The sequence below is a fragment of the Macaca fascicularis genome, chromosome 3 (assembly GCF_037993035.2).
Source record: "Macaca fascicularis isolate 582-1 chromosome 3, T2T-MFA8v1.1".
NCBI lineage: Eukaryota > Metazoa > Chordata > Mammalia > Primates > Cercopithecidae > Macaca > Macaca fascicularis.
In genome coordinates, this window is record NC_088377.1 from 72,935,702 (window position 1) to 72,961,493 (window position 25,792).

General features: G+C 38.8%; 1 protein-coding gene across 1 annotated transcript; it reads right to left on the bottom strand.

Moving 5' to 3' along the window:
• Positions 1-5,004: 5,004 nt before the first annotated feature.
• LOC102115089 (uncharacterized) lies at positions 5,005-25,415 on the bottom strand. Its single transcript, XM_074036521.1, is given in 6 exon segments — positions 5,005-5,672; positions 5,674-6,323; positions 18,158-18,253; positions 18,738-18,864; positions 23,461-23,584; positions 25,363-25,415. Coding segments are annotated over 6 exon segments (1,413 nt in total). The 3' UTR covers positions 5,005-5,309.
• Between the last annotated feature and the right edge of the window lie 377 nt (positions 25,416-25,792).

Here is a 25,792-nt window from a genome sequence, read left to right on the forward strand (position 1 = left end):
TGTTTATATTTCAAAACCAAACATGCTTTCCCAACAGTCCCCCAAAGTCTTAACTCATTTTAGCATTAATCCAAGAGTCTAACTCCAAAGTCTCACCTGAGAAAAGGCAAGTGTCTGCTGCCTATGAACTTGTAAATCAAAAGCAAATTAGTAACTTCCAAGATATAGTGGGGGTACAGGAATCAGACAAACTCTTTCAAATGGGGAAACTGGCCAAAACCAAGGAAGTACAGGCCCCATGCAAGCTTGAATTCCACTGGGGCAGTCATTAAATCTGAAAGCTCTCAGATGATCTCATTTGACTCCATGTCCCACATCTGGGCCATGCTGATAAAGGGGTAAGCCCTCATGGCCTTGGGCAGCTCCTTCATGGACTGGAATTGCATACCTGCGGCTTTTCCAGGTGCACAGTGCAAGCTCATGGTGGATCTGTCATTCTGAGGTCTGGAGTATAGTGGACTTCTCACAACTCCAGTAGGCAGCTTCAGTGGGGACTCTGCATGAGGGCTCCAACCCCACATTTCCCTTCTGCATTGCCCTATTACAGGTTCTCCATGAGGGCTTTGCCCCTGTAGAAGACTTCTGCCTGAACATCCAGGCATTTTTGTACATCCTCTGAAATCTAGGCAGAGGTTCCTAGAACTCAACTTTTGTCTTATGTGCACTCACATGCCCAACACACATGGAAGCCACCAAGGCTTGAGGACTGCCGTTTTGAAGAAATAACCCAAGCTGTACCTTGGCCCCTTTTAGCCACAGCTGGATCTGGAGCAGCTGGGATGCAGGGCACTAAGTCCCAAGACTTCATAGAGCAGTGGGGCCCTGGGCCTTGACTATGAAATCATTGTTGCCTCCTAGGGCTCCTGGCCTGTGATGGAAGGACCTGTCTCAGATCTTTGACATGATCTAAAGACATTTTCCCCATTGTCTTGTCTATTAACATTCAGCTCCTCTTTACTGTTGCAAATTTCTGCAGTGGCTTGAATTTCTTTTCAAAAAATGGGGTTTTATTTTCTACCTAATGGTCAGGCTGCAAATTTTCCAAACTTTTATGTTCTGCTTCCATTTTAAACATAAGTTTCTCATCTCCATCTGAGACCACCTCAGCCTGGACTTTATCATCCATATCACTATTAGCATTTTGGTCAAAAGCATTCAAGTCTCTAGGAAGTTCCAAACTTTCCCACATCTTTCTTTTTCTGAGCTCTCTAAACTGTTTCAACCTCTGCCTATCACCCAGTTCCAAAGTCACTTCCACATTTTCAATTATCTTTATAGTAGTGCCTCAAACTCCCAGTATTAATTTTCCGTATTGGTCTGTTTTCACACTACTTCAAAGACACTACCAGAGAATGGGTAATTTATTCAGAAAGGAGGTTTAATTTACTCATAATTCTGTATGGCTGGGGAGGTCTCAGGAAACCTACAATTATGGTGGAAGGCAAAGGAGAAGCAAGTACCTTGTTCAGTAGGCAGCAGGAGAGAGGGAAAGCAGGAAAAACCACCACTTATAAAACCATCAGATCTTTTCAGAACTCACTACCATGAGAACAGCATGGGGGGAAATCACCCCCCTGTTCCAATCACCTCCCACCAAGTACCTCCACTGACACGTGGGGATTATCATTTGAGATAAGATTTGGGTGGGATAAGATTTTACAGTAATGAATTCAATGTAAGGCACAGAATATAGATTTATTTTGAGAATCTCTAAGGTTTCCGGGTTTCTCATTAATTATCCACCTTAATAATCTTTTTTGTTTCAATATTGTTTTTCTGTTCTGAAAATGCATATACAAAGTTGCACACAAACACTCTCACTTGCTATATAACTTTTTTTATACTTAAGGTATATCTTTTTTTTTTTATGGTGTCTCACTCTGTCATCCAGGCTGGAGTACAGTGGTGCCACCTTGGCTCACTGCAACCTCTGCCTCCCAGGTTCAAGCAATTCTCCTGCCTAAGCCTTCCTAGTAGCTGGGAATACAGGCACACATCATCATGCCCAGATCATCTTTTGTATTTTTAGTAGCGATGGGGTTTCATCATGTTGGCCAGGCTGGTCTTGAACTCCTGACCTCAAATTATCTGCCCACTTCTGCCTCCCAAAGTGCTGAGATTACAGGCATAAGCCACTGCACCTGGCTGGTACATCTTTAGAGTAATATATTTGTATATGTAACTCTATATAAATGAAAACGAAAAGTCTGTCTTTGTTGGTCAGCAGAGAGGCCACATGTATAAAAAAATATATAAAACCAATTTTTAAAAATATTTAATCAAGACTCAGAAATGTGTGGATATTAATTATATTCATGTAATTTTTATGATCATAAAACGACCCTATGGTTAATAATAATTCAATTGCACATGCTGAAATAACTAAAACTGTATAATGGAAATGTTTGTAATACAAAGTATAAATACATGCTTGAGGTGATGAATACTTCATATACTCTGCTGTGATAATTAAATAATGTATGCCTGTGTTAACATACCTCATATATGCCATAAGTATGTATGCACACTACCTACCCACAAAAAATTTTTAAAAATCTAAATAAGGTACAAAAGAATACAAATTTCACCTATGAGAACAAAATTCTTCAACTTCTTTCCAGTTTAAAACCACTGGAGGGCCAGGCATGGTAGCTCACATTCGTAATCCCAGCATTTTGGGGTGCCGAGGCAGGTGGATCACCTGAGGTCAGGAGTTCAAGACCAGCCTGGCCAACATGGTGAAACCTCATCTCTACTAAAAATACAAAAATTAGCCAGGTGTGGTGGCACGTGCCTGTAGTCCCAGCTACTTGGCCGGCTGAGACAGGAGAATTGCTTGGACCCAGGAAGCGGAGGTTGCAGTGAGCTGAGATTGCACCACTGCACTCCAGCCTGGGCAACAGAGCAAGACTCCGTCTCAAAACAAACAAGCAAACAAAAAACACTGGCAAAAAAGAGATTACTAGAGATGTTACTCCCCTACATTAACAAATAGTATATTGTTCCCATCATTTACTTAGAACCTTAAGATGAGACACATTCATGTTTATGGCAAATTAACACTTCATTGAAAGCACAACAGTTTTAACACATTAAAAACAACTTTGTTTAATGAAAAATCAAGTTCACACATAATCTTTAAAAATTTTTTAAATTTATTGCATTTTATTACATAAAGGTACAATTGATAAACAATCTCTTATATCTCTGATGCAACAATTGATCAAATACTTCACAAACAATGGATGAAAGAATCAACATGAAGTAATCTGAGACTTGAGTTACAATATTATTTGCTTCTCAGAAAATCTGTATTTTTTTTTTTTTTACAGAAAAAGCATACCTCGAATATAATTATAAATCTCCAAAAAAATCTACTTCTTTAAAATGTACATAGTGTTATCTTTGGATCTCTTTTACACTCAACACTCTGATTTAGTATAATGTCTAGTTTCAGTGCCTTCATTCTTTCTACTGTTAATCCTCAAATGTTTATATAGACTTACTTTTTGGTTAAATATATTTTCCCCATTTACTGGATCTGCAAAAATATTTAGTATAAACTGATGTTTTCTAAGCTGTAGTTTTTGAACAAATGTTTTTTCGCATTCATTACATGTTTAGGCTTTCTCTGCGATATAAATTCTCTGATGTTCAACAAAGTTTGAGCATCTGCTTCAGGGTTTTCCTTTAATATAGAATGCATACAATAATATCTGTAATGCAAGTAAAGACACAACAATCCTCTTTATGTTCATATGTTTGTCTTCAGAATAAATAGTCTTTACTTTAAAGGGCTATATTTTCCAGAAGGTATTTTCACAGTAATCATATTTATAATTTTTTTTTTTTGTTTTTTTGAGATGGAGTCTTGCTCTGTCACCCAGGTTGCAGTGTAGCAGCTCTATCTTGGCTCACTGCAACCTCCACCTCCCAGGTTCAAGCAATTCTCCTGCCTCAGCCTCCAGAGTAGCTGGGATTACAGGCACATGCCACCACCCCCGGCTAATTTTTGTATTTTTAGTAGAGATGGGCTTTCACAATATTGGCCATGCTGGTCTTGAACTCCTGAACTCATTATCCACTGACCTTGGCCTCTCAAAGTGCTGGAATTTCAAGCATGAGCCAACACGCACAACCTATAATGCTTTTATTAAGTATAAACTTTCTGATATTGAGTAAAATGTGAGCTGATATTAATGGCTTTTCACATTCTTTGTATTTCTACAATTTGTCTCTAGTATAAATGCTTTCTTGTGCCATAAGGTGTCAGAATTTATTAAAAGTTTTGCCACATTGTTCATTTCATATTTGTAGTTTTTCTTCAGTATAAATTATCTTACCTACCATAACGTGTGACTACCATTTAGAGGCCTTGCCACATTTAACACATTTCTAGTTTCTCACCAGTATGATTTCTATTTTTTAGAAAAGTTTGAGATAAGGTTAAATGCTCTGTCACATTTTTATATCTGTAGAGTTTCTCTCCAGTATAAAATTTTTTAATAAATAAGGATGGAGAACCAGTTAAAGGCTTTGCCACATTTTTTTTCTACAATTGCAGGGGTTCTCTCCAATATCAATTATCTTACAGTTATTCAGGTTTGAGGACTTTTTAAAGAAATTGCCATATTCCTTATTGTAGAGTTTCTCTTTAATATTAATTCTCTTATGTATAATGAAGGTTCAAGACTAGTTAAAAGCGTTACCACATTCTTTGCTTTTATAGGGTTTCTCTCTAGAACAAATGAACAGATATTGTGTAAGGCCTAAGATGTGCTTAAAGGTTTTGTCGCTTTTTTTTTTTTTTTTAACCTTTCTAGGGTCTCTCCAATATAAATTCTCTTACGTTTTGGGAGGCTGAGGCAGGTGGATCACCTGAGGTCAGGAGTTCAAGACTAGCCTGGTCAACATGGTGAAACCCCATCTCTACTAAAAATACAAAAATCAGCCAGAGTGGTGGCAGATGCCTGTAATCCCAGCTACTCAGGAGGGTGAGGGAGGAGAATCACTTGAACCTGGAAGGCAGAGGTTGCAGTGAGCTGACTTTGTGCCACTGACTCCAGCCTGGGTGACAAAGGGAGATGCCATCTCAAAAAAATACATTTTTTAAAAATAAATTCTCTTGGGTTCATTAAGGTTTGAGGGTTGGTCAAAGGCTTTGTTACATTTTTTCACATTTATAAAATTTTTGTCCAATATGAATTCTCTAATTTTCTATTAAGGTTTGGAACTTGTTAAAGGCTTGTCCATATTCTCATATTCTCTACACTTGTAATGTTTTATTCCAGTATAAATTATTTTCTGTATTATAAGACCTGAGGGCTGGACTTTGCCACATTATTTACATTTGTAGGGTTTCTCTCTCCAGTATGAATTATCTTATGTTTAGCAAGACTTGAATGCCTCTTAAAAGCTTTGTCACACTGTTCACATTTGTAGGGTTTCTCTCCAGTATGAATTCTCTTATGTGTCTTAAGGGTTGAGGAGCAGCTAAAGGCTTTGCCACATTCTTCACATGTGTAGGGTTTCTCTCCAGTATGAATTCTCTTGTGTTCAGTGAGGGCTGAGGATACGCTAAAGGCTTTGCCACATTCTTCACATTTGTAGGGTCTCTCTCCAGTATGAATTCTCTTGTGTTCAGTGAGGGATGAGGATAAGCTAAAGGCTTTGTTTGCCACATTCTTCACATTTGTAGGGTCTTTCTCCAGTATGAATTCTCTTGTGATTAGTAAGTGTTGAGGAGCGCCTAAAGGCTTGGCCACATTCTTCACATGTGTAGGGTTTCTCTCCGGTGTGAATTCTCTTGTGTCTAGTAAGGTTTGAGGGCCACCTAAAGGCTTTGCCACATTCCTCACATCTGTAGGGTTCCTCTCCAGTATGAATTCTTTTATGTGCAGTAAGGTTTGAGGAGCGGTTAAAGGATTTGCTACATTCATCACATTTGTAGGACTTCTCCCTGGTATGAATTATCTGATGTTGATTTAGGTGTGAAAGCATGCAAAATGATTTGCCGTATTTTTTACATTTCAAATGTTTCTTTCCAGTGCATCTTGTTTCATGTCTATTGCAATTTGAAAATTTACCAATGACTTTGACACATTTATGAGTCTGAAATATTTTGTTTTGGGTATTTGACAAACATCGGTTAACTTCATTATAACCTCCTTTGTGCACCTCATACTCACCCACACTTTTACAGCATTTTTTAAATTGTAAATTCTCATGTCCACATTTTCCATATGTTCTCGGTATTACTGTTTGGAGTGAATCTTTTATGCCCTGCTCTGGATGAAGTTCTTGGGTGAAATGAGAACATGTAACTGAAAGACATAAAAATCACAAGTTACAGCACTTACTAGACTCAGATAAATATACTTTACAAATCGAATATATAAAATTATACAAGGCACATTAGCAAAATGGCATATCAAAATACTACAGGCCACAATTCCTTCATAGATGTATAAATGTAACAACATCATAGTAATCAAAATACCTTTGGTGGAAATTTATAGAGTAAGTGTGTGCCCGATGTGAGCACAATGTCAAAAGCCATATATAGAGAAAAGAAAAGTCAGCTACATTTACCCAACACAGCCCTTCCTCATCCCCAATAGTACATGGTGCCTTTAATGACAGCTTTAAGTCTTGAGATCAAAAGTGAATGTTACAACAGCAGAAAGACTGCAGTACCATGGATGGAAAATAGGTGTAGAAAGTAGTTATTGACAAGTAATGTGAAGAAGTCTTCTAATTGAAAAATAAATACAAAATTGCAGACAAGACACATCATGAGAACATATTTGGGAGACTCCCAGAACCTCTACCTAAAACAATTGGTTTCAGGCTATACCAGAAAAGAGCTGCATTATAAAGATTGTGAAAGGCAGTTTTATGTTAATGTCTAAATCTTAACCAAAGATTATAATGTATACGAAGTATTTGGGCAACATGGTCCAATCAAAAAAAACAAAATTTTCAAAAGCAACTATAAAAATAAAGATGTATATATTAATTTATAAAATTTAAGATAATCCATATTTTGCTCAATGAGAAAACTGGAAAACCAGACATCAGATAAGTGAGAATATCAACAAAAGGCTTGGAATAATAAAAATAGACAATTGTGAAGGTAAAAAAGAATAACTGAAATAAATTTAAAGTATGAAAAAAGTAATGTAAAAAATGAAGAAACTAAACAAACAAACTAGGATATACACATATAAAAAGATCCATAACACACATTTAAGCAAAGTTTCAAAAGTCACAAACCAGAATATAATCTTGGGAGCTGCAAGATAAAAGTGAGGTATTATTTACAAGCCTAGTCCTCTGAGACAACCAGTGAATTTGTCAACAGAAACCTTGCAGGTCAGAAAAGAACTGTGTTAAATGGTCAAAGGCTGAAGAAAAAAATCTTCATTGTGAGAATAATGTAACCAGCAAAAAATGTACTATAAAATAAATAAAAAATAAAGATCTTCCAGAATAAACAAATGCTGGAAAAACATATAAGCACCGCATGTGCCCTAAATAAAATGCTGAAAAGAGGTCTTTCAACTTAAAATAATAGACGAAAAAAATATATAATCATATAAAATACATGTTTTTGAGAAACATGCATATACACACACAAAACAAATCCATGGTATTATTGTGATGCTGCAGAAAACATTTTTAGTTATTCTTTAAAATTTGAAAGATATAAGCATAAAAAAATCATAAAACATAAAATGATACAATTAGCAACATCAATAGAAGCATAGGGTAGATATAATGAGGACAAATTTTTCTATGCAACTGAAGTCATTTTTTTAAAACAGGTTAAAATATACTGTTGTAGCATTAACAGGTTTTATAAAATCTCTAATGTAGCACAAAGAAAAAATCTTTATAGACACACAAAAGAAATGTATATATTAATTTATAAAATTTAAGATAATCCATATTATCTTAAATGCTATTACTAGCATGAGACGTTACTAGTTACTAATATGAGACAAAGACTGATTACTAGCATGAGACAAAGACTGATATTATATAATGGTAAAATGAGTCCATTTACTAGGAATCTATAACTATTATGTCTATCTATATGTATATGCATATATAACATCAGGGCTTCAAAATGTATAAAGCAAATATTTACAAAAATGAAGCAAGAAATCAAATAGCAACATAAAATTATAAACATTAAGACCTCACTTTCAATAATAAATTAAAAATTTAAATAAAAAATCAATTAAAAAACAAAACCTGAGGAACATTATATTGTGTATGAATTCATTTTGCAATGCTATAGAAAATAACCTTAGACTGGGTAACTTTTTTTTTATTTTTATTTTTATTATCTTTTTGAGACAGAGTCTTGTTCTGTCGCCCAGGCTGGAGTGCAGTGGTGCAATCTTGGCTCACTGCAAGCCCCGTCTCCCAGGTTCACACCATTCTCCTGCCTCAGCCTCCTGAGTAGCTGGGACTACAGGCGCCTACCACCACGCTCGGCTAATTTTTTTGTATTTTTAGTAGAGACGGAGTTTCACCGTGTTAGCCAGGATGGTCTTGATCTCCCGACCTCGTGATCCGGAGACTGGGTAATTTATAAAGAAAAAGATTTCTTTGGTTCACAGTTCAGTAGACTGTACAAGAAGTATATGCCAGTATTTGCTTCTGGTGAGGATATGAAAAAGCTCACAATTATAGTGGAAGGCAAAAAAGAACCAAACATGTCACATGGTGAAAGATGATGCACGTGTGAGGTGGAGTAATCAGGTTCCTTTAAGCAACCAGCTCTCATGTGAATTAACAGACTGAGAACTCTATGATTACCAAGGGGATTATGCCAAGTCATTCATGAGGGATTTGTCTCCATGATGCAAACAGCTCTCATTAGGCCCCACATCCACCATTGGAGATTACATTTCAATATGAGATTTGGAGGGCATCTATACCATATCACAAACCAAATAGGCTAAACAGACATGTACAGAACTCTCCAGTCAAAAGCAAGTGGATACACAATATTCTTATTTGCACCTGGTGCATTCTGTTAGAACACACGAGTCTTAGTAAATTTAAAAAGATCAGCCAGGTGCAGTGGCTCACAGGTGTAATCCCAGAACTTTGGGAGGCCAAGGTGGAAGGATCACTTGGGGCAAGAGGTTTGATACTAGCCTTGGGAACATGGTGAGACCCTGTCTCTACAAATAATTAAAAATTAGCTGGGCATGGCCGGGCACGGTGGCTCACGCCTGTAATCCCAGCACTTTGGAAGGCCAAGGCATGTGGATCACAAGGTCAAGAGATCGAGACCATCCTGGCCAACATGGTGAAACCCCATCTCTACTAAAAAAAAAAAAAAAAATTTAAAAAAAAAAAAAAAAAAGCCAGGTGTGTTGGTGGGCCCCTGTAGTCCCAGCTATTCAGGAGGCTGAGGCAGGAAAATCACTTGAATCCGGGAGGCGGAGGATGCAGTGAGCAAAGATTGCACCACTGCACTCCAGCCTGGGGAACAGAGCAAGACTCCATTTCAAAAAAAAAAAATTAGCTGGGCTTGATAGGGTAGGCCTGTAGTGCCAGCCACTCAGGAGGCCAAGGTGGAAGGATTACTTGAGTCCAAGAGGTTGAGGCTGCAGTGAGACAAGATTGTGTTACTGCACTACAGTCTGGGCAACAGAGTGAGAAATGCTGTGTCAAAAAAAATTTAAGAAAAGCAAAATCATACAGTGTATGTTTTCTAATCAAAACTAAATAAAACTGAAAAGGAAAAAAGTAAAACTGGCAAATCAAAAATATGTGGAAATAAACACATTCTTCAATATATTCTTGCACAAGGTCATATAATTTAATTTAATTTAATATTTTTGCTCAAGGGTCAACATATTTAAGTGACAACTTAATTTGTTAAGAAGTCAGTATAACCCACAGTGGTGAACAAATTTAATATAATCTGTATCAAAATTCCAAAAGTATATTTATTCCTGAAATATTGTTTAAAATTTTTAAATTTTATTATGAACTATATCTAGAGAAACGCACATGAAAAACACAGAGGCATTATGCTCCATAATTTCAAAACACAATAAAAAGCTGCAATAACAGTATGTGGTATTCACAAAAAGACAGATAAAGACATGATAAAATAGGGAGACCAGCAATGAACTCTTCTGTGCATGACCAAATAATCTGCCACAAGGTTGCCATGAGCAGACAATGGAGAAAATATCATCCCTTCAACAGATAATGTTGAAAACTGGATATCTACATTGAAAAAATGAAGTTGAATACTTTAATCGCATCATATACAAAAGATATTTTAAACAAAATACTTAGACTAATAAAAAAAACTAATGAAACTCTTAGAAAAAAATACAGTGGAAAGACATGACATTGGTCTTGGCACCATTTTCTTAGACATGCCATCAAATGTATGAGCCACGAATAGGAGAACAGAAAACTTTAACTGGACTAAACTTCAAAATTTCTGCAATCAAATAAAACATTTAATAGAGTGACAGTGTCACCCAAGAAATGGGTGACAATATTTGAAAATCACATGTGATGACTTAATATTGAGAATATATAAACAACTCCTAGAACTAGACAACAATAACTGATGATTTAATAATCTAATAATTACTTGATTTAGAAATGAACAAATGAGCCTGGTGCAGAGGCTCACACGTAATCCCAGAACTCTGAGAGGCTGAAGTGGGCAGATCACCTGAGGTCAGGAATTTGAGACCAGCCTGGCCAACATGGTGAAACCCATCTCTACTAAAAATGCAAAATTAGCTGGGCATGGTGGCACATCCCTAATCCCAGCTACTCAGGAGGCTGAAGCAGAAGAATTGTTTGAATCTGGAAGACAGAGATTGCCATGAGCCAAAACTGTGCCATTGCACTGTAGCCTGGCTAACAAGAGAGAAACTCCATCTCAAAAACAAAAAAGAAAGAAAAGAAAAGAAAAAGAAAAGAAATGGACAAATGATTAAACTAAACTTTAATAAAACAGATATACACCCAGTTCCAAGATGGCCAAAAAGGAACAGCTCCAGTCTGCAGCTCCCAGTGTGATTGATGCAGAAGATGGGTGCTTCCTGCATTTCCAACTAAGGTGCCTGGTTTATCTCAATGGGACTGGTTAGACAGTGGGTGCAGCCCACAGAGGGTGAGCCAAAGCAGGGTGGGGCATCGCCTCACCTGGGAAGAGCAAGGCATCGGGGGAATTCTCTTTCCTAGCCAAGGGAGGCCGTGACAGACTGCATCAGGAAAGTCGGGACACTGCCACCTAAATACTGGGCTTTTCTAATGGTCTTAGCAAACGGCACACCAAGAGTTTATATCCCGTGCCTGGCTCAGTAGGTCCCACACCCATGGAGCCTTGCTCACTGCTAGCGCAGTAGTCCAAGATCAAACTGCGAGGTGGCAGCCTGGCTGTGGGAGGGGCATCCACCATTGCTAAGGTTTGAGTAGGTAAACAAAGCGGCCAAGAAGCTCGAACTGGGTAGAGCCCACTGCAGCTCAACAAAGCCTGCCTGCCTTTGTAGACTCCACCTCTGGGGGTAGGGTACAGCTGAACAAAAGGCAGCAGAAACTTCTGCACACTTAAACATCCCGTCTGACAGCTCCGAAGAGAGCAGTGGTTCTCCCAGCATGGTGTTTGAGTTCTGAGAACGGACAGACTGCCTCCTCAAGTGGGTCCCTGACCCCTGTGTAGCCTAACTGGGAGACAACTCCCAGTAAGGGCCAATTGACACATCATACAGCAGGTGCTCCTCTGAGATGAAGATTCCAGAGGAAGGATTAGGCAGCAATATTTGTTGTTCTGCATTATTTGCTGTTCCGCAGTCTCTGCTGATGATACCCAGGCAAACAGGGTCTGGAGTGGACCTCCAGCAAACTCCAACAGACCTGCAGCTGAGGGACTTAACTGTTGGAAGGAAAATTAACAAACAGAAAGGAATAGCATCCACATCAACAAAAAGGACAACCATACCAAAACCCCATCTGTAGGTCACCATCATCAAAGACCAAAGGTAGATAAAACCACAAAGATGGGGAGAAACCAGAGCAGAAAAGCTGAAAATTCTAAAAACCAGAGCACCCCTTCTCCTCTGAAGGAACACAGATCCTTGCCAGCAACAGAACAAAGCTGGACAGAGAATGACTTTGATGAGTTGACAGAAGTAGGCTTCAGAAGATCAATAATAACAAACTTCTCTGAGCTAAAGGAGGATGTTTGAACCCATCCCAAAGAAGCTAAAAACCTTGAAAAAAGAATGGATGAATGGCTAACTAGAATAAACAGTGTAGAAAAGACCTTAAATGACCTGATGGAGCTGAAAACCATGGAACAAGTACTACGTGACGCATGCACAAGCTTCAGTAGCTGATTTGATCAAGTGAAAGAAAGGGTATCAGTGACTGAAGATCAAATTAATGAAATGAAGCGAGAAGAGAAGTTAAGACAAAAAAAAAAAAAGAGTAAAAAGAAACAAACAAAGCCTCCAAGAAATATGGGACTATGTGAAAAGACCAAATCTACATTTGATTGGTATACCTGAAAGTGATGGGGAGAATGGAACCAAGCTGGAAAACACACTTCAGGATATTCTTCAGGAGAACTTCCCCAACCTAGTAAGGCAGGCCAACATTCAAATTCAGGAAATACAGAGAATGCCACAAAGATACTCCTCAAGAAGAGCAACCCCAAGACACATAATTGTCAGATTCACCAAGGTTGAAATGAAGGAAAAAAATGTTAAGGGCAGCCAGAGAGAAAAGTCAGGTTACCCACAAAGGGAAGCCTGTCAGACTAACAGCAGATCTCTTGGCAGAAACTCTACAAGCCAGGAGAGAGTGGGGGCCAATAGTCAACATTCTTAAAGAAAAGAATTTTCAAACCAGAATCTCATATCCAGCCAAACTAAGCTTCATAAGTGAAGGAGAAATAAAATCCTTTACAGACAAGCGAATGCTGAGAGATTTTGTCACCACCAGGCCTGCCTTACAAGCGCTCCTGAAGGAAGCACTAAACATGGAAAGGAACAACCGGTACCAGCCACTGCAAAAACATGTGAAATTGTAAAGATCATTGATGCTAGGAAGAAACTGCATCAACTAACAGGCAAAATAACCAGCTAACATCATAATGACAGAATCAAAATCACACCTAACAATATTAACCTTAAATGTAAATTAGCTAAATGCCCCAATTAAAAGACACAGACTGGCAAATTGGATAAAGAGTCAAGACCCATCAGTGTGCTGTATTCAGGAGACCCATTTCACATGCGGAGACGCACATAGGCTCAAAATAAAGGGATGGAGGAAGATCTACCAAGCAAATGCAAAGCAAAAAAAAGCAGGGGTTGCAATCCTAGTGTCTGATAAAGCAGACTTTGAACCAACAAAGATCAAAAGAGACAAAGAAGGCCATTACATAATGGTAAAGGGATCAATGCAATAAGAAGAGCTAACTATCCTAAATATATATGCACCCAAAACAGGAGCACCCAGATTCATAAAGCAAGTCCTTAGAGACCTACAAAGAGACTTAGACTCCCACACAATAATATTGGGAGACTTTAACACCCCACTGTCAACATTAGACAGATCAACAAGACAGAAGGTTAACAAGGATATCCAGGAATTGAACTCAGCTCTGCACCAAGCAGACCTAATAGACATCTACAGAACTCTCCAAGCCAAATCAATAGAATAGACATTCTTCTTAGCATCACATCACACTTATTCCAAAATTGACCACATCGTTGGAAGTAAAGCACTCCTCAGCAAATGTAAAAGAACAGAAATCACAACAAACTGTCTCTCAGACCACAGGGCAATCAAATTAGAACTCAGGATTAAGAAACTCACTCAAAACCACACAAGTACATGGAAACTGAACAACCTGCTCCTGAATGACTACTGGGTACATAATGAAATGAAGGCAGAAATAAATATGTTGTTTGAAACCAATGAGTACAAAGACACAATGTACCAGAATCTCTGGGACACGTTTAAAGCAGTGTGTAGAGGGAAATTTGTAGCACTAAATGCTCACAAGAGGAAGCAGGAAAGATCTAAAATCGACACCCTAACATCACAATGAAAAGAACTAGGAAGCAAGAGAAGACAAATTTAAAAGCTAGCAGAAGGCAAGAAATAGCTAAGATCAAAGCAGAACTGAAGGAGATAGAGATACAAAAAAAGGGTTCAAAAAAATCAATGAATCCAGAAGCTGATTTTTTGAAAAGATCACCAAAATTGATAGACCACTAGAAAGACTAATAAAGAAGAAAAGAGAGAAGAATCAAATAGACAGAATGAAAAATGATAAAGGGGATATCACCACCAACCCCACAGAAATACAAACTGCCATCAGAGAATACTATAAACACCTCTACACAAATAAACTAGAAAATATAGAAGAAATGGATAAATTCCTGGACACATACACCTTCCCAAGACTAAACCAGTATGAAGTTGAATCCCTAAATAGACCAATAACAGACTCTGAAATTGAGGCAATAATTAAAAGCCTACCAACCAATAAAAGTCCAGGACCAGACAGTTTCACAGCTGAATTCTACCAGAGGTATAAAGAGGAGCTGGTACCATTCCTTCTGAAACTATTCCAATCAATAGAAAAAGAGGGAATCCACCCTAACTCATTTTATGAGGCCAGCATCATCCTGATACCAAAGCCTGGCAGAGATACAACAAAAAAGAATTTTAGACCAATATCCCTGAACATCGATGCAAAAATCCTCAATAAAATACTGGCAAACCGAATCCAGCAGCACATCAAAAAGCTTATTCACCATGATCAAGTGGGCTTCATCCCTGGGATGCAAGGCTGGTTCAACATACACACACAAAAAAAACTTAATGCATCACATAAACAGAACCAAAGACAAAACCACGTCATTATCTCAATAGATGCAGAAAAGGTTTTCGACAAAATTCAACAGCGCTTCATGCTAAAAACTCTCAATAAACTAGGTATTGATGGAACGTACCTCAAAATAATAAGAGCTATTTATGACAAACCCACAGCGAGTATCATACTGAATGGGCAAAAACTGGAAGCATTCCCTTTCAAAACTAGCACAAGACAGGGATGCCCTCTCACCACTCCTATTCAACATACTGTTGGAAGTTCTAGCCAGGGCAATCAGGCAAGAAAAATAAATAAAGGGTATTCAATTAGGAAAAGAGAAAGTCAAATAGTCCCTGTTTGCAGATGACATGATTGCATATTTAGAAAACCCCATTGTCTCAGCCCCAAATCTCCTTAAGCTGATAAGCAACTTCAGCAAAGTCTCAGGATACAAAATCAATGTGCAAAAATCACAAGCATTCCTATACACCAATAACAGACAAACAGAGAGCCAAATCATGAGTGAACTCCCATTCACAATTGCTACAAACAATAAAATACCTAGGAATCCAACTTACAAGGGACGTCAAGTACCTCTTTAAGGAGAACTGCAAACCACTGCTAAACGAAATAAAAGAGGACACAAACAAATGGAAGAACATTCCATGCTCATGGATAGGAAGAATCAATACTGTGAAAATGGCCATACTGTACTGCCCAAGGTAATTTATAGATTCAATGCCACTCCCATCAAGCTACCAATGACTTTCTTCACAGAATTGGAAAATATAAGTTCATATGGAACCAAAAAAGAGCCTGCATTGCCAAGACAATCCTAAGCAAAAAGAGCAAAGCTGGAGGCATCACGCTACCTATACTATACTACCTTATACTATACTATACTATACTATACTATACTATACTATACTATACTATACTATACTATACTATACTATACCACAAGGCTACAGTAACCAAAACAGCATGGTACTGGTACCAAAACAGAGATATAGACCAATGGAACAGAACAGAGCCCTCAAAAATAACACCACACATCTACAACCATCTGATCTTTGACAAACCTGAAAGAAACAACAAATGGGGAAAGGATTCCCTATTTAATAAATGGTGCTGGGAAAACTGGCTAGCCATATGTAGAAAGCTGAAACTGGATCCCTACCTTACACCTGATACAAACATTCATTCCAGATGGATTAAAGATTTAAATGTTAGATCTAAAACCATAAAAACCCTAGAAGAAAACCTAGGCAATACCATACAGGACATAGGCATGGGCAAGGACTTCATGACTAACACACCAAAAGCAATAGCAACAAAAGCCAAAATGGACAAATGAGATCTAATTAAACTAAAGAGCTTCTGCACAGCAAAGGAAACTACTATCAGGGTGAACAGGCAACCTACAGAATGGGAGAAAATTTTTGCAATCTACCCATCTGACAAAGGGCTAATATCCAGAATCTACAAAGAACTTAAACAAACTTGCAAGAAAAAAATCAACCCCATCAAAAACTGGGCAAAGGATATGAACGGACACTTCTCAAAAGAAGGCATTTATTTATGCAGCCAACAGGCACATGAAAAAATGCTCATCATCACTGGTCATTAAAGAAATGCAAATCAAAACCACAATGAGAGACCATCTCACACCAGTTAGAATGGCAGTCATTAAAACAGGAAACAACAGGTGCTGGAGAGGATGTGGAGAAATAGGAACACTCTTACACTGTTGGTGGGACTGTAAACTAGTTCAACCATTGTGGAAGACAGTGTGGCGACTCCTCAAGGATCTAGAACTAGAAATACCATTTGACCCAGCTATCCCATTACTGGGTATATACCCAAAGGATTATAAATCATGCTGCTATAAAGACACATGCACACGTATGTTTATTGCGGCACTATTCACAATAGTAAAGACTTGGAACCAACCGAAATGTCCATAAAGGATAGACTGGATTAAGAAAATGTGGCACATATACACCATGAAATACTATGCAGCCATAAAAAAGGATGAGTTCATGTATTTTGTACGGACACAGATGAAGCTGGAAACCGTCATTCTGAGCCAACTATCAGAATGCCAGAAAACCAAACACCACGTGTTCTCATTCACAGGTGGTAATTGAACAGTGAGAACTTGGACACAGGGCAGGGAACATCACACACCAGGGCCTGTCGTGGGGTGGGAGAATGGGGGAGGGATAGCATTAGGAGAAATACCTAATGTAAATGACGAGTTAATGGGTGCAGCAAATCAACATGGCACATGTATACATATGTAACAAACCTGCACATTGTGCACATGTACCCTAGAACTTAAAGGATATATATACACACACACACAAATGGGAAGAAGCACTTGAAAGGTTGCACAAAATTAATAATTTACAGAAAAATGCAAAACAATGTCACAATACAAAACAAAATTACCTTACACCAATTACAATGGCCACTAGAAATTTTTTCAAAACACCAACTATGTTGATAATATAAAGAAATTGAAACCTATGTAAGTTGTTGATGAGAAAAGAGATGCAGCCATCATAAAAATATCATAAATGTTCTTCAAATAATTAAAAATGAAATTATCATATAATACAGAAATACCATTTATGAATCTATATCTAAAACATACAACACAGTAAAATGAAGACATAAGCAATACCCTGCTTGCATATCCCCCCACAGCAAGTATTACAACCCAGCCTCTAAATAAATACATACATACATATATAACAATTAAAAAATGAAAAAAAATTTTGTAAAAAACTTTAAACTATATTTCAAGGCTATAGTAATAAAAACCAGAATGGTCTGTGTAGAAAAGTGGACAACCACCAATGAAACAGAAATTACTATTCTCACACATTTTAGACACGATACAAAAAAAAATTTTTTTAAACTGTTTAACATAGAGTTTCTCAAAAATACACAGGTATTAGTGTGTCCCCAAAAGCAATGGCAAAGCAGTCAGTTTTTTCAGTCCCTGATAAGCCATAAAGAAAACTTTGGCTCACACTGTGAACTTGAAAAAAGATTATTGAAGAGAAAGCAGAATCCTTGGAGAATTTAACAGCATGGGGCAGAAGGTGTCCCTGTGAGAGAGCAAAAGAAAAAAGTGACTTGAGCTTCTCAGAAACTCTTTCCATCAAAGCACAGTTCCCCAGACCACATTTTAAGGGCTGGCTGCCTCCTTGATTTGTGTACCTCTCATCTGTGTCATCTGCTTCATTCGCTCTCACCTACCTGGCTGTTTGGCTACCATCTCATTTCTCTTTATATTCCAAGACTCTTTATTTTGCTCCAGACAGGTGATCAAGTCTGGCTTAGAGTCAGCAATACCTGTTTTATTAAGAAAAAAAGTAACATAAATCTTGCTGAATTCTTTAACTACCAACCTAGTATTATGCTTAGTAAAGAGGATATAATAGAAAATTCTAGAAAATTAATATTGATTCATAACAGAACTTTCTACATATTTACAAAATATTTTAAAATTGTGAGTCCTTAATCTCACTACTCAGTATTACTGAATTAAACATTGGTGGTGGCAACTGAATTCTAAGGCATGGGAAACGCTATTTTACGCCATGACATTTTTGGAATTGCCACTAACCTAGAGCAAAAGATACATAAGCTCAGGAAAGGGAAAAGTTCAGGTCAAGATAAAACATCGTGAAGAATTTGTTCTACACCAATGAATTCCCAAGATTTTCTTAAAATTGGAGAGCTAAAATATATTCATGCAAAGCAGAAATTACCAAAATTATCTTAGAAAAGAGAGAAAGGCAATATATTAGGAATTGTGTATTGAAGTTTTCCTCACCCAGGGAGACCAGGTTTCTGTAGTTCTCTAACATCACATCTCTATATAAATTCTGCTGAGCACGATCCAGGCATTGCCATTCCGCCAGAGAGAATTCTATAGCTATGTCTCTGAATGTCAACAATCCCTGAAAAAACAAAACAAAACAAACAAACAAAAAAAACACTCATGAACACACAAACAGTTACCATGTATCTGTAGGCAGAGATTTGTATTTGACTTAAGAGAGTAAAAAGAAGTGGTTTTCAGTTACAAGAGTGACTAAAATTATTCAACAAGATAATTTTTAACACTGAAGTATTCTCTAACTCTGAGAAAAGAGAATAGCATAAGATCCACAATACAACTGTAGATTTGATACTTTTCTGGATGATAAATTATAAAATTAAGGGCATCAACATAGACATGTCTTTTTTTTCTATTTTTCTTTTCTTCTTTTTTTTTGAGACCAAGTCACACTCTGTTGCCCAGGCTGGAGCGCAGTGGCATGATCTTGGCTCACTGCAACTTCCACCTCCTGGGTTCAATCGATTCTCCTGCCTCAGCCTCCCAAGTAGCTGAGACTACAGGCGTAAGCCACCATGCCTGGCTAATTTTTGTAATTTTACTAGAGATGGGGTTTCTCCATGTTGGCCAGGCAGGTCTTGAACTCCTGACCTCAGGTGATCCACCCACCTTGGCCTCCCAAAGTGCTGGGATGGCAGGCATGACCCACCTCACCTGCTGGACATACTATTTTTGAGTGCTATATTTACGTCATAGAGAATAAGTGGTGTGTATTTCTCAAATAGAACAGTCATGATGACTTGGAAGGTACCTCTCAAGTCTTAATATGTGCAATAAACTAAAGATCTTGTGCAGATTTTGTTTCAGGAGATTTCGGATAAAGTCTGAATTTCTGAATTTTTAGCAAGCTCACCAATGTTTCTAGCCTACTAAGAGTATTTTGTCAAACATCCAGTAAGCGGCAGAGTCTGAGTTTTTCCCAGTTTCTCTCATCTGTAAATAAACATAAGAGCCTTCATTTTTAAAAGACAAATATATGCAAAAGTCATCGAAGCCGGGCGCGGTGGCTCAAGCCTGTAATCCCAGCACTTTGGGAGGCTGAGACGGGCGGATCACGAGGTCAGGAGATCGAGACCATCCTGGCGAACACGGTGAAACCCCGTCTCTACTAAAAAAATACAAAAAACTAGCCGGGCGAGGTGGCGGGCGCCTGTAATCCCAGCTACTCGGGAGGCTGAGGCAGGAGAATGGCGTAAACCCGGGAGGCGGAGCTTGCAGTGAGCTGAGATCCGGCCACAGCACTCCAGCCTGGGCGACAGAGCGAGACTCAGTCTCAAAAAAAAAAAAAAAAAAAGTCATCGAAAAAGAAAGGACAACTTCCAGATTAAATGTGATGGTTTATGCACTTCAGCTAGGAAATCTCCTAAGTGTACTTAATAATTAAGAGAATAATAATTAATAGTGGAAAAAATGTCATTGAGATCTTGAACCAAGTGAATAACATTGTTATCAACTTTATTAGGATACATTTGTATTATGTACTGATGGACACAGGCCACAACATCACTGCTGTGGTATTTCTCGCCTCTCAGAAAAGTAAACTGTAATCCAAATTTAATTATATGGATGTACATATATTTGTTTTTCTTTTTTTTTTTTTTTTTTTAGAGATGGAGTCACGCTCTGTCACCCAGGCTGGAGTGTAGAGGTGCAATCTGCAATCTCGTCTCACTGCAACCTCTACCTCCTGAGTTCAAGCAATTCTCCTGCCTCAACCTCCCAAGTAGCTGGGATTACAGATGCATGCAACACACCTGGCTAATTTTTGTTTGTTTGTTTTTTCCATAGAGACGAGGTTTCACCATGTTGGCCAGTCTAGCCTCAAACTCCTGACCTCATGTGATCTGCCTGCCTCGGCCTCCCAAAGTGCTGGGATTATAAGCCTGAGACACCACACTTGGCCTAAATTTAATTATAAAGAAACATCAGTTTTATGCAAAGTTAAAGATGCAGATAACTTCCCTGTGCTGTAATTTTTAACAGTAATTTTAAGTAGTCTTTCTTTAGCACCCTGGAGAGCAAGTATCTCCTAATAGTTTTTTCGGAACTTTCTGGGTAATAAATGCCATTCTGTTTAAATGAGCATTTTCTAAATCCTGTTCTGCCTGGAAATAATAGAGTACACAGATAAAACCCCAACAGGATATGTTTCACTTTTCACTAATATCCAAAGACAATTGTGTTTCCCCAGTAGAAATATTGAGTATTTACACCTTCTCACGTTCAACAGCTACAATGGGAACATTTTAAATATTGCAGGTCATAAATTTGTAGTAAGAATTCTACATGGCATACAAGAATCCAAGATGAAGAAAATGTATGGAACGTTATGGCATATAGAGAAAATATTTTTTTTCAGAACCCCTTGCCTATCATAAAAACGATAAAAATATAGTTGAAACGAACTCATTAGGGATCAACAGTACAAGTAGAGAAGTAAAAATTTGCAAGTTCCGAACAGATGGCATTGCCAAAGGCAGAATGGACACCACGCTTAATCTGAGATATGCATGCCTGAGAAAAAGTGATTTTTTTCTTTTCCTCCTCTTTCTCTGAAATGTATTTTCAGATAAGATGCTCTGGACATATCAAACCCGCATCTTGAGAATATGCCTTTAAAGCACAATCTATTTACCTGCTACCACCACACACACCCACGGGCAGAAAGACCGAGACTTGAAGAAAACATTCACCCATTTTTGTTGTTTATAACGGAAAAGATTTAAGAGCAATGGGAGAACAATGAGCTTCTCCATAACTATTAAAATATGAGTTTCTTTTTCCCTGCCCTCCCCTATCAGACACCAGCAATCTTCTTTACAGTAATGGGAGCATGAACTGCACTGACCTCTTCCTACCAAACGGAAACAGGGCAGGCAGTGCAGCCTTCCTTAGATGCGAAGGTTGAACTAAACTCTCCTGAATGTATCTTGAACCCCTCAAGTGTATAAGTTACTTGATAATCTCGGCCCTGCTTTATGCAAAGTGATTCTGCAGGATCCAAAAGGGTCCAGGAATGGGCTTTTTCAACAAGTCCCCTGTAAATGCTGATTGTGCTTTCCCAGACACATTATTAGCATTAGCGAGAGAAAGCAGGCACAGCAAAGAGTCCCTTACACCCGCCACGTCTGTCACAATACACATACTTGTGATACAAATAAAGACAACCAACCACCATGCTGAAATATTATATTTTTTGTTGACTTTTTTAAGTTTACAGGGACAACAGAAGGCAGCAATGTCTGAGTAAATCTGCACCTAGGAAATATGTACACATGTACTAATAAAATGTTTATTAAGCAGGTACTATGTGCTCAGGAGCATGTCACAGAACACTGTGTTGGGAATGACACATTTTGTGATTTAATTTTCGTAGCACCCTGGGAGTTGGTACTAAGTATTGAATAATTTTTAGCATTTAGATTAAGAGCACAGCATTTTTTTCTTCTTATGTTTCTCTATCATTACTTTTAAAAAGAAAATGTATAGAAGAGTAATTCAATACAATACCACAAAAAACATATGAAATGATGCAACTACATAAAAATTGAGTAATCATCTTCCAAATGGCTATTTTGTAAATAATGAAATCAAGGCAGACATAAAAAAAAATTTTGAAACTAGTTACAGCCAAAATACAACATACTAGAATCTCTGTTACAGCTAAGGCAGTGTTAAGAACAAAATGTGTATCACGAAACACCCACATCAAAAAGTTAGAAAGATCTCAATTTAAAAATCTAATGTTACAATTAAAAGAATTTCAAAAGTAAGATCAAACCAACTTCAACGCTTGCAAAAGACAAGAAATAACCAAAATCAGAGCTGAGACATAAATAGTACAAGGGGTTGGGCGCTGTGGCTCACTCCTGTAACTCCAGCACTTTGGGAGGCCAAGGTGGGGAGATCACGAGGTCAGGAGTTCGAGACCAGCCTGGCCAACATGGTGAATCCCCGTGTCTACTAAAAATACAAAAATTAGCTGGGCGTGTGGCACATGCCTGTAATCCCAGCTACTCGAGAGGATGAGGCAGGAGAATTGCTTGAAACTGGAAGGCGGAGGTTGCAGTGAGCCAAGATTGCACCACTGTACTCTAGCCTGGACAACAGAATGAGACTTCATCTTAAAAAAAAAAAAAAAGTTCAATGAAACCGGAAGTTGCTTTGCATAAAGCAGGGCCGAGATTACCAAGTAACTTATAAACTTGAGGGATTCAAGATACATTCAGGAGAGTTTAGTTCAACCTTCGCATCTAAGGAAGGCTGCATGCACTGCCTGCCCTGTTTCCGTTTGGTAGGAAGAGGTCAATGCAGTTCATGCTTCCATTACTGTAAAGAAGATTGCTGGTGTCTGATAGGGCAGGGCAGGGAAAAAGAAACTTATATTTTAATAGTTATGGAGAAGCTCATTGTTCTCCCATTGCTCTTAAATCTTTTCCGTTATAAACAACAAAAATGGGTGAGATGAGGCGCTGGGAGGGCAGAGCTGCCCAGCATCTTACGCTTCGAGGGGACTAAGAGCCGAGCTGGGCCAAGGATGATATGGGTCCTCAGACCCCGGAGCGGACTGTGAGGAAGTCTGGGTCCTGCTACAGCCACTTTCAGCTGGTTCCAACCAGCTTCCGCCCCTCTCTCAGATGACAGACCCAGCACTCACCATTTCTCGGCTTCCAGGGGATTCCGGTAGCCATAAATCTGCGAATACCTGCAGGACACGAAGCCACAGAGTCTTGGCCTCTAGGAGCAGAGGACGCAGAGCGGTGAAGAGAAGAACTGGAGCTCTAGACGCAGAGAAACACAAAGGACCCGGAAAATTACGGAAGCGTCCTGGTCTCTCCAGCTGCATGCCTGATTGAACAGTTTCTAGTCCACGGCCCCTGATTGAATAAGGTTTCAGGCCCCACCCTTCATGCCTGAATGACAGAATATTTGATCACTGGGCTGAATGAAGTAAAAATAACAGCCTAGGCAGCAGCCTTTACAGGCAAGTCTTCTTCCCTGATCTGAGCCAGGTCAACACCAGAGGATACTTGCGTTTAACCTTGTGTATAACGTCATATGCATTTATAAATGATATATAATATAGTTATTCATAAATTGAAAGAATATAATGACAATTATTTTTAAAATTTGGATGTTATGCAGTGAAACCCGCCTCTACTAAAAATACAAAAAAAAAATTAGCGGGGTGTGGTGGCCGGCGCCTGTAGTCCCAGCTACCCGGGAGGCTGAGGCAGGAGAATGGCGTGTATCCGGGAGGGGGAGCTTGCAGTGAGCCGAGATCATGCCACTGCACTCCAGCCTGGGCGACAGTGTGAGACTCCATCTCAAAAAAAAAAAAAAAAAGAAAGAAAGAAAAATTTGGATGTTCTGACCTTCCTTGCTGTGGATCCTTTGCAGTGATATGGTTTGACTCTGTGGCTCCATCACGAGGTCAGGAGTTCGAGACCAGCCTGACAATATGGTGAAACCTCTCCTCTGCTAAAAATACAAAAATTAGCCAGGCATAGTGGCGCGTGCCTATAGTGCCAGCTACTTGGGAGGCTGAGGCAGGAGAATTGCTTCAACCCAGGAGACAGAGGTTGCAGTGAGCCGAGATGGCACCATTGCACTCCAGCCTGGGCTACAGAGTGAGACTCCTTCTCAAAGAAAAAATAAAAAGTTGTAATTCCCACCTGTCAGGGCAGGGTCCGGGTAGGAGGTGATTGGATCACTGGGGGGGGGATTATCCTTATGCTGTTCTTGTGATAGTAAGGGAGCTCTCAAGATACCTGATGGTTTAAAAATGTGGCACGTCCCTCCTCCAAGTTCTCTCCCTTTTTCCACCATGTAAGATGTGCCTTGCTTTCCCTTCACCTTCTGTCATGGTCATGATTTTAAATTTCCTGAGGATTCTTCAGGCGTGTAGAATTATGATTCAACTAAACCACTTTAAAAAAAAATACGCAATCTGAGGTATTTGTTTATAGCAGTGTGAAAATGTACTAACACATGCAGACAGCCTGAGATTTCAAAAAAGAGGTAATCCTCTGCTGTAAAATATGAGCCATTTGTAACTGTTGAATGTGCTAGTGGCCAAATGTTAAAAAGTAAAAAGAAAAAGGTGGGGCTGGCCCAGTGGCTCACACCTGTAGTCCCAGCACTTTGAGAGGCTGAGATGGCGAACCACCTGAGGTCAGGAGTTCAAGACCAGCCTGGCTGACATGGCAAAACCCCGGCTCTACCAATAATAGAAAAATTAACTGGGTGTGGTGACAGGCACTTGCAATCCCAGCTACTCTAGAGGCTGATGCAGGAGAATCGCTTGAATCCGGGAGGCAGAGGTTGCAAGGAGCCAAGATCCCGCCACAGCACTAGTCTGGCAACAGAGCAACTCTGTCTCAAAATAAAAAAAAAAAAAAAAAGAAACAGGTGGAATAACAGGAGGAATTGATTGTAACAATTTAATCAGTCCAATAGATCCAAAATATTGTTATTATAATTTGTGATTAGTGTGTAATAGTTAATAAAGCATATACGCTTTTGAAGCTAAATCTTTTAATGTAACCCTGTATTTTACCTTTCTAGCACATTGCAGTTCAGACCAGCCACATTGCAACACTCTGTGGCCATGTCAGAGGCATTTGAACCAGAGCAACTACATCTGGAACAGGTGCTGGGTAAAATGGGGCTGAGACCTACAGGACTGTATTTCCATGAGGTCAGGCATTCTAAGTCACAGGATAAATAGGAGATTGGCACAAGATACAGTTCACAAAGACCTTGCTGATAAAGCAGTTTGCAGTAAAGAAGCCACAAAAATTCACCAAAACCAGATGTGAACAAAAGGGACCTTTGATTGTCCTCACGGATCATTACATGCTAATTATAATGCATTCGCATGTGAAAGACATTTCAACCAGTTATGTTGTTATTGTCATGTTTACCACGACAGTTAACGAATGCCATGGCAACATCAGAAAGTTACCTTACATGGTCTAAAAAGAAGA